General features: G+C 36.6%; 1 protein-coding gene across 1 annotated transcript; it reads right to left on the reverse strand.

Annotated features, from left to right (window-relative positions):
- Positions 1 to 76: 76 nt before the first annotated feature.
- Positions 77 to 7,783, reverse strand: hadhab (hydroxyacyl-CoA dehydrogenase trifunctional multienzyme complex subunit alpha b). The gene is made up of 20 exons (XM_003442897.5): positions 7,626 to 7,783; positions 5,688 to 5,729; positions 5,532 to 5,602; positions 5,312 to 5,445; positions 5,035 to 5,173; positions 4,822 to 4,941; positions 4,362 to 4,464; positions 4,080 to 4,202; positions 3,871 to 3,989; positions 3,623 to 3,679; positions 3,421 to 3,530; positions 2,860 to 2,994; positions 2,531 to 2,702; positions 2,339 to 2,425; positions 2,012 to 2,152; positions 1,853 to 1,921; positions 1,539 to 1,734; positions 1,319 to 1,433; positions 1,017 to 1,162; positions 77 to 910 (listed from the first exon to the last, which is right to left on the reverse strand). Exons 1-20 carry the CDS (start codon positions 7,690 to 7,692, stop codon positions 765 to 767), a joined length of 2,292 nt encoding a protein of 763 aa, XP_003442945.1. The 5' UTR covers positions 7,693 to 7,783; the 3' UTR covers positions 77 to 764.
- Positions 7,784 to 10,488: the final 2,705 nt, after the last annotated feature.

Raw genomic sequence — 10,488 nt, forward strand, 5'->3', positions numbered from 1 at the left:
AATCTTGTGGCCCACAGACGCGGATCGTTTCCCATCTAAGCAGCACGTGAACGCACCTCGCAAAAGACAACGCAGGTTTAATTCATTCAAGCTTTTATTTCACATCACATTGTCCAGACCAAACCAGAAAATCTTCCACGTAGAAAAAAAGAATGAAAAGGCATTCACTGAAACATACTTGTAGACATTCATTATAGAGGAAGTTCATTGTTACCATTTGGAGCAGTTTATTTTACATCTACAGTGTTTTTACATATGCAATGTGTAAATAATTGGCCCCTAACACACCTATTTAATGTGTTAGTTAATGATAAAAAAAAACCCAACTTCAATTCTAGATCATCCATTGCCAGTTTATTAGATAGACCTAACAAAAACCAATGCAGACTGATCTCCATGAAGATGGAAATGTTCCAGTTTTTCTGACAGTTTTAAAGAGGTATTGCTTGTGCTTTATGATCATTTGGGATGCTTTTGTGCACACATTGGGTTTTTTTTTAAACCAGTGAGTGCAGGTTAAATAAGAAAAATAAACCTTAACCGTGGGAAAGAATTCAACACACCTCAGATTGCATCCTGTCAAATAATCACAAAATTAGATCTACACCACTTTAAAACAGCATTAAAAATAACAGAACATTACAAATTTCATGAAGGCAGGATTTACTGTAGGACCCCCCCCCCCCCCGATATAAATGTTAGGCACATTCAAATGGCGGGCTTGAGTTTTTACTATGAGCTACTGGCACAGCATGGTGATTCGGTCACTTGTGAAATTTCTTGCTGGAATCTTTTGCATGGTCCAGCAGAAGCTGGCATGGTGTAAACTGATTCCCATAGATGGCCTCATATTGCCTCATCTTGTTCACCAGTTTGTCAGCACCGAAGCTGTCCACAAAACGGAAAGGTCCTGGAAGCAGCAAGATGTATAATAAATATTAGTAATATGTACATTAAAAAGAAGTAGTTGCAAGAAGAGTATTCAGTTGTGAAATGGCTTTGCAATGAAATCTGACCTCCAAGGTAGGGGGGGAATCCAAGACCAAACACTGCTCCGATGTCTCCTTCCAAGGGGTTGTTCAAAATACCTTCTTGCAAACACATCACAGCTTCGTTGACAAATCGAGAGACAAGTCTGTACTGCACTTCAGAGTCTGACGAACTGTGAGAAACATGAGTGGTTAAACATCCTAACCTCAAGAAACTAGTAGAGCACTGCATGAACTTTTAGACCTGCAATGATGGCACTTTTTTATTTCTTTTCTATAAGAAAAGCCTGAACTGAATGTCCTTTTTACCTCTATAACTGTCAACTTACACAGAGGGGTTTGGTGTCAACTTGTATTTCTCAAGAATGTCTCCAATATCCGGGTTCACATCTCTGACTTTAGTTCCTGGCTGGTAGACGTAGCAACCCTTTCCTGATTTGCGGCCTTGAGAATAATAAAGCAAACATTAACACAATTGATAATCAAGTAAAATTAAAACTTAAGCCCTTAAGTCACTCACCATATTTCAGTAAGAAGCGAAGTACATACCCTTGAATCCCAGATCCACCATAGTCTTCAAAACCTCCACATTTCCACCACCAAAGCGGGAGCCAAAAGCTTTCCCAAGGTCCTCTGCCACATGGGCTCCAACGTCAATGCCAACTTCATCAGCCAGTGTGGCCAAACCCACGGGGAACCCAAAATCTGTGGTGAGTGCGTCCAGTTTCTTGGGGTCAACACCTTCCTGTAAATGCGGAAAGATAAATTAACATATTCTCTATTAAATAATGAATGCTGTTACATCATTTGCAGCAGTCAGCACTGAACTCCGAGCTGGAATTTGTTACTGGAACAACACTAACCTGAAGTAATCGCACTGCCTCAGCCAACATGGGAGCCAGGCATCTTGTTGTGTAGAATCCGGGTCCATCCTGCAAAAACATGTAAAATTTTCAGTTAAACCATTGTTAGTTTTAGTTTAAACTAAGAGAGGAAAGAACACTCATGGCGCCAAATCTCACCCCAACAACTATGATGACTTTTCCCTGCTTCAGGCCAACTGCCACAGCGGAGGCAGTGGTGTCCTTTGATGTCTTATCAGTGGTTATAATCTCAAGGAGTTGCATCTTGTCCACTGGAGAGAAGTAGTGCATTCCAATTACCTAAGAATGGAGAAATAAAACAAATCAAATCTTTTCGATTTCAGGTTAGGTCAACATCAGCACCATTTTTATGGATTTTTTGTTTTTTTGCCATAATAGAAGAAATGGCCAGCAGGCCAAAATGAATGTATACAGCATTATTTGAAAGGTGGATCTTAGGAAGTTAAACTGTTCTCAAGTACAGACCTTTTCTGGTCTTTTGCTGGCAGCTGCGATGTCCTTTATGGGCAGAGCAGATGTGTTGCTGGCAAATATGCAGTGAGGGGGGATCACCTGAGAACAAAAGCAAGATCACAGCTCAAAGTTACAGTTAGTGCTACAAATGCTTACAAACAAAGTATAAATCACATGGTTTAAAAAAAATAAAATCATACTCACAGCTTCCACCTCTTTCACAACTTTATGCTTGATGTTTATGTCTTCAAACACAGCTTCAATAACCATGTCGGCCTTTTCGAAACCCTTGTACTCCAACTGGCCAGTCAGGTTCGACTGTATGGAGTCTCTCTCAAACGATGTAATTCTCTTCTTTTTGGTCTTATCATTGAGCCTTGTTTTAAAAGAAAGAAGTCATACGAGTCATCAAAAAAGCTATAAAATTACCAGAAGTGATCTGAAGGTTATTTTCTTATGACTGTGTCACTGCATCCACCATATTTCCCATCAGTATGTGGGTTTAGTGCTGGGTGATATATAAATGAGCTCACCCTTTGTAAACCTGCTGTTCGCCTCTCGCCAGTCCTTCCACTGTGGTGTCTTTCAGGATTGTATGCACACCTTTGTCCACGCTCACCTGAGCAATACCTGCTCCCATAAGACCTGCTCCCAAGATGGCAAGAGTCCTAGTGGTAAAGAAAGACAACCTAGATGTTAACTTGCTGTCATGAGGGTCAATGTGTCATATTATTTAAAAAAAAAATAAAAATTAAAAAATAAATAATAATAATAATAATAATTCAGCAGCAGGAAGTCACACAGGACTGAAACTCATAAAAAAAAAAAAATAGTAAAATATCAAGGGCAGGACATTTGCAACTTTAATTATTAAAACAGACAGACTTGCTTGGGAATGTTCATATGCGTTGTACTTTTTTTGAAAGCTTTTGGCTTGTTTATAGTTCTGTTTTGAATTCTGGCAAATTATCATTTGTGTTAAAATTCTTTATGTTTAAACAAAGCAAAATAAAATAAAGATGTTGTTTTGTTTTGTTTTTTTAAATTGCTGGATGCAAATATGCTAACCCCCTTCCCATCTGCGTTACACTTACTTCACTTCTCTCTCAGGGGTTCCAAAGCGATTCTTCTTGCATGCAACCTGACCATGGTACAGACCAATCAGGGCTGCCGATTCTGAAGTTTTAGCCAACTGACCAAAATTCTGTGATAAACATGAATATTGATGCCGTTTATAAACACATTTTATTTATGTAAATATTTAGGGTGCCATTAATGTAGGAAAACAAACCTCACCTGAGACTCCGCTAGGTATCCAGCAACAGGTCCTTGTTCAACTCCAGTTTTCACACACTAAGAGGAGGAAAAAATATATATTAAAAATGTTATATCATTTTTTTTTAAATATCTCGCCATAGAGAGCCAAAGGTCCAGATTGCATTAGAAAGGTTTACCCAAAAGCGATGCCATGACTTTGACTTCTCTATACTATATCTTTCACTGTATTTTCTAAAACATATTCATTAGAAGGCGCTTTTACTTACTTCAATGATTTTCAGGGGTGCTGGATAAAGTCCTTTGCTCTGCTTCATAACTTTGCCATGGACCGTTTTGTAAATCTGATTCCGGACAAAGGGGAAGCTCATAACATAGTCTTGAATCTCTATGGAGACAAGAACAGAAATTTTATTTATGATAAAACAAGCAAGAGTGACTACAGAATCAAATGATAAACAAATCCAATACAACTTACTCTGCATTGTACCCTTTTCTTTGCGAAGAGAAATCTTTTTGTTGGCAATCCCTTTGGCACACTCAATGGCAACTTCCTCAAGGTATTCTATTGTTCTTTCCTCTGGACTCTTCAGTCCCGGTCCTTTAATACAAACAGAAATAATCTCATCCTCCGACTGAACAACGCACACTCAAATGCTTACCAAACTGCAAAGATTACAACAATTGCACATGATAATACTTAAAATTACCCACATGTTCACCATTTTTTAATTTTACTTGGGTAGCATTAGAGTTTTACCTAGAGGAGATACGAGTTGGTCAACAAGCCCCATCTTCTTGGCTTTCTCTGCTTGGATATTTCGTCCTGTCAGCATCATGTCAAAAGCAGAGGGGAGGCCAACCTACAGGTAAAGAAAGCAGATCAATAATGCACTGAATATTCATCACTATTTAATGTGTGGAGAAAGAAAAATACACTAATACATTTTTTTAATGTTTTTATTTTTTATTTTTATAGAGGTTATAATGTGGTCCACACTAGAAAACAGCACATGATGAACTGGAGTGATAACCAGTCTGCAAAGTCTCCAACAGCTTAAACCAATTACGAGCATTACCCGACTGCTCTGTATTAGAGCTTCGCCAATATACAACATCGTTGCTGCTATTTCACAAGTATCTGCCTGAATGCCACTTTTTTATGTGAATAAAGTTCAAGAAAATCAAAGACAATTTAGAGAATATAATCCAGTACGAACCATTTTGGGGAGTCTTTGCGTACCACCAGCTCCAGGTAGAAGACCCAGCATCACTTCTGGAGTCCCAAGAACTGTTTTTTTGCTCTTTGTTGCAACTCTGTACTGGCAGGCAATAGCAAACTGAAATGCAACACAAAGAGCGAGTTAGAGAACACATTATAATCATCGATCCCTGTTAAACACAGCAAGCTGCTAAAAATAACACTTATTTACCTCTAAGCCTCCTCCTAAGCAAGAACCATTGATGGCAGCGACAATGGGCTTTGGAGATTTTTCAATCTGCTCAAACATTTTCTGTCCTTCCTGAGAAAGTTTGGTAACCTCTTCTGGGGTTTTGCAGCCCTGGATCATACTGAATCAGATGTAGAATATTTTAAATGAAATGACAAGCCACTTGGACTCATTATTCAGAGATGTCACCAACTTTAGAGTCGCACTTTGTGTCTGCAGTACCACCCAAGAGAAGTGGATTTAAGGAGTTTGTGCTTACTTGATATCAGCTCCTGCAATGAAACATCCCGGCTTTGATGAGATAAGAACAGCACTTTTAACGGCATCGTTTTCCCACACTTCATTCATCACCTCTGTCATCTCTTTTTGCATTTGAATAGACAGTGTGTTGACCTAGAGGGAAACATAATTATAGTTACATTTAACCTGCACAATGCAAGACTGCAAAATAAACTAAACGTCTGTTACTGAGCTCACACCTTTGAGTTTGGGTCATTAATCCGTACAACAGCGACGTCTCCCTTGACTTCATAGTTCACATGTGTTCGGGCTACAAATACAGAAAGAAGAGAGTGTAATTAGGTTCAGCGAGTGTCTGACATATTTTTATACATATATGATTGTTCTGAAATTACCTAGCATGGCAGGAGATACTGAGAAGGAGCGATAAGATGGCCCTGTAAAAACCAAGGGAAAAGACAGTGCATTATTAGTTTATCTGCCAAGTTACTATTGGGTTATTCCATCACAAATCTCTGTGACTTCTGCTGATCCATGTCCCATTTGCCTGAAAATTTTATGATCTAAAGTTAGGATACATACACTAATTGCTGTTCAATTTTAGCTTCATATATGAAGATACATTTTTAAGATACATTTTTTTGGTATCCAATAACCTTTTTCCAACATTTTTTCCCCACAAAGTTAATTCTGAGGTAGTATTTGTACATGAATATAACTATTTAAATATATATTAAAGATAAATGCCCAAACTTTTCTTACCATAAAGTTCAATCAGAAATAGGATTAGGGTCTTGGCCTTGGAAGACTACCCACATGAAAGAAGCTACTAATCCCCCCTTTTATTACTGTTAATTATTCTGCTATAGATATATATTTTTTATGTAGCAAAATATTTACATTATACTTAGTGAGCCCTTGAAATCTCTTGGTATATTTTAAACTTAACCTGAATTAACACAATCCTCCGGGGTAGTACATGTCAAAATGGTTTGTATAGGATGTATTGAAAAGGATGTGAAATATGCATGCATTTCACAAAATCATTTTTTAGTTATAAATTAGAGTAAAATCTGGAAAACAATCACAAATTTAGTTTTTCTGGAATAGCTACAGATATTTCTTTTTTATTGTACAACTTGTCATATTAGCTCAATCCTGCACCAAAGTTAAGTAAGTTGATTATTCATTTCACATTCAAAAGTATTCTAGCAGTTTTGTTTTGCATAATTGTGAAATACAAGTATATATCATTTAGAAACGGTCACTTTGTCTTTTTTTATATAAAGGTTTATATTAGTATGAGCTCAAATGTAAGACTTTCTAAGACTGCTTAAATTTATTTTTTCATATTTGAACTAAAAATGCAGATATATCTGTCCCATGTTACAGCTTCTGTTTCAATTTTATAGTAAGAAAGAAGTTCAGGTTTTTACTTTTAATAGTTTTTGAGATATTAATGTTCAATGGCGTCAGATTTCAATGTGCGAAAAAAAGCGCCTGAAACTGGATGGGCAGGCCTTCTATAACAAAAATCTCTTTTTCTACATATACACATACGTGTGTGAAGCAAAACTTTCACAACAATCATTATGTATGTTCAAATCTTGGGCATAAAAGACAAATAAGAAATGGTCGAATAGAAAAAAATGTCATGATCTGAGATGGAATAACCCTGTTGCAACCAGTCTTTAAAACATTTTAAAATATTTTGAACAATATCTTTTGCGTACAGATTTAAGATTCAATGTCATATTTAAAAGTAACTTAAACCGAATGCCCTAATGCATTAAATACATTGATGCATATGAGACGTTCACACAACATTTCCGTGACCTCAGTGCACAGCGACCTTTCACCTACATTCTCCCCTCACCAGTAGGACAGAAACCGCGGTCATCACAATTGAGAATACTGTACACAAGCCTTTAAATCTCAGTCTGAACTGTCTTAATCAAGACAATTTAAAGCTTAAAAGTGAAGCAAATCCATTTACAGCTGTAACTTTGATCCACTCCCACTTTAATTTATGGGATTCCGTAGCAGTAGGCTAGCTAGCGCTTAAAGGTTTTCTCGCTACATTGATAAAGGTTTAGGAGTGTCACGCACTTTGAAATTCTGGTTAAACTTTAATTGAGATATAGGTTTACTGACTCAAAATTAGCGTTGTTTAACCTGCACTACCACACGTTTCTGCAGGGCATTCATTAGTGCTAACAGCTAGTCGCAAGCTAATTATACATTTACGACACTTAAAAACCTTTGGACTCTTGCTGTCATTCTCTCTTCCGCCTTTGCTTAAAATGTCTGCATGAAACAAGTGTATAGTATACCTGTGAAAAGATTATATCTCCTTAACGTCAGTCTGGAGAGAACACCAACAGCTCGTACACCGGCCATCTTAGAAGCATAGGTCAGTCTGCGGTGGCGTGAAGTGAAGCTAGCTAACTAGGAGGTGCTTTAGAAGAGAGGAACGAATACAAGACTTGTACTACTTCCTGAAAGCGGTCAATCGGACAAGATACTTATTGGCTGTCTTTCAACAAACCCCACAGCATTGGTCAAATCTCAGGAACTCGCAGCTAATTGGACGCCCAAAGACTACAAAACGCCTCTTAACTAAACTGTTAAAAATGAACCAAACGTAAATACTGCCGGCTGGGTTTCATCCACACTGTCATCCAGATGCCCTTATACATTTTTTAAAAATAAAATTTTCAAGCAATTACTACTATTGTTATTACTATTTTGTGCATAGCGAAAATGTTCAATTTTAAAGTTAACAATCACACCGTATTCATGATGCAATCGCAGCATGCTACCACAAGGTAGAGGCAGAAATCAGTGAATACAAACATAACCAGAATATTTGCACTGAGTTCTTTAAATCCCAGAGATATTTACCTATGTATATGTTTTTATGACTAAAATGTCCTTTAGCTACAGATTTCGGAGAAGTGGTGCCTTTTAATAAAGACAAGCAGGAAGAACTGCGTCTTTTAAAATAAATAAATAAATAAATTATTTGCCTAAAGCTACAGTCTTCTGCATATTTTGCTTGTACACTTGTACAGGTTGAGTGATCAGGCAGGATGTTTACAGATGACATTGTGATTTGTAGTGAGGGTAGAGAACAGGTGGAAGAAAGCCTGGAGAGGTGTAGGTATGTTTTGGAGAGAACGGGAGTGCAAGTCTAAATACATGTGTGAATGAGAGGGAGCGTGTATTATATGAATCCAACTCATGTTACGCAGTCCAAATACAGTGACAGTTGTCCATGTCATTTGTTTAATTCCAGTTTTTAATCAAGTTCCAGTGGCCTCTGCTAAAAAAAAGATGAGTTATTAAATTAATATTGTGTCCAGAGTTTTCCATATTCACAAGATCAGAGATTTTCACATTGAAATAGAAGGAGGATCATCTCTGACCCACTTCACAATTTTTTTGCTAACATTAAAAGAGAATTGATCACATTCTCCTTTTCTTTAAGGGAGGAGGGAAATTACTTAAACTGACACAGAAGTGGATTTGCAGAAATTTGCTACTATTGTTGTACCAACAGTTGAACATTTTAATTTTAATGTGTTTCCACAAAAAGTGGAACCTAGTGCCTATACAAGATTTACATATCGGACAGTTACTGTGGAGGACTCAACTTTGTAAGGTGACAATTAATGTAGGACAGTATATATATGTATGTATTTATATATATATATGTATTTATATATATATATATATATATATATATATATATATATATATATATATATATATATATATATATATGTATATATATATATATATATATATGTATATATATATATATCCATCCATCCATCCTCATCCGCTTTATCCGAGGTCGGGTCGCGGGGGCAGCAGCCTAAGCAGAGAAGCCCAGACCTCCCTCTCCCCAGCCACCTCCTCCAGCTCATCCGGGGGAACACCAAGGTGTTCCCAGGCCAGCCAAGAGATATAATCTCTCCAGCGCGTCCTGGGTCTGCCCCGGGGCCTCCTCCCGGTGGGACATGCCCGGAACACCTCGCCCAGGAGGCGCCCAGGGGGCATCCTTGTCAGATGCCCGAACCACCTCAACTGGCTCCTTTGATGTGGATATATATATATATATATATATATATATATATATATATATATATATGTATATATATATATATGTATATATATATATATATGTATATATATTTATTTTCAGGTATCCCATATATCAGGTGATAAACAGACATGCAACACAGAAATATTCAATAAATGGTACTTTTAAAATCCCATTCTGTACTTTCTATAGATGTATGTAGATATGTATATATGATGTAAGATATTATATTGTAATTTTTATGCATGCTAAAAATTAAAATTTAGTAAGGCAGTTACAAAATCGAATCTCACCCATTATTGACCATTACACATTTGAGACAAGGACCCCAGGTTACCCAGGTTCAAGCTTAACAACTCTGAGAATATAATTTGGATTCAAAGTGTTTGTATTCCTTATACTTAAGAAAAAACTACTTAATGGACATGAGTCATTTGGGATTTCTAGTGAGTTATTCTTCTGATCTGTAAATATTTGTAGAAGTCTTCTTTTGAATGTTATACCTTTAAGTGATCTTTCAATTAATCAAATGTTTTAAATCTCAAACAAACATTCTAACAATAACCGCTCTTTGCCAAAGTGTAACATTAGGTCCTGTTGCTTGTGATGAGTAATTACTAACATTTTGACTGCAAAGCTAAGTTATCAACTCATGAAAGCTGAAATTTATCTATCAAAATCTTCTGTTTCATAGTGAAACCATTTTTCAGTTGTCTGTTGAAAGACAGTTATACTAAGATGATTGACATCTTAGTATACTAAGAATTAAGATAACTGAAATGTTAGTATAGATAAAGGAAGTACATTTCTTCAGGTATCCAACAATTTTGTGGTAGTCTGCATGAATGATCAGTGCAGATTTCTTAATGTAAAAAATGTGTTTTTTACATTAAGAAATATTTACACAGGAGATATTACAAATACCATTTATTGAACAAACAAAAAAGGGAAAAAATATTTACAATTACTGTCTACGTGTTTGTGGAGTATTAATTGTCACTGAACAAGGTTGAGTTCTCTACAGTAACAGCACAAGGGCGACACCCCGTGTGCAGTTAACTGAATTGCATTGCATTAGATTGACAGTT

The sequence above is a fragment of the Oreochromis niloticus genome, linkage group LG19, assembly GCF_001858045.2.
Source record: "Oreochromis niloticus isolate F11D_XX linkage group LG19, O_niloticus_UMD_NMBU, whole genome shotgun sequence".
In the NCBI taxonomy this organism is placed as follows: Eukaryota; Metazoa; Chordata; class Actinopteri; order Cichliformes; family Cichlidae; genus Oreochromis; species Oreochromis niloticus.

What these genes read in the sequence shown, in the direction of transcription:
- hadhab (XM_003442897.5), bottom strand. Translation starts at nt 7,692, where the DNA reads ATGGCCGGTGTACGAGCTGTTGGTGTTCTCTCCAGACTGACGTTAAGG. An exon ending in AGAAAAGGGTACAATGCAGA is followed by an intron (nt 3,990 to 4,079) that starts GTAAGTTGTATT and finishes TTGTCTCCATAG; the next exon opens with AGATTCAAGACTATGTTATG. An exon ending in TTGTGAAAGAGGTGGAAGCT is followed by an intron (nt 2,426 to 2,530) that starts GTGAGTATGATT and finishes TTTTGTTCTCAG; the next exon opens with GTGATCCCCCCTCACTGCAT.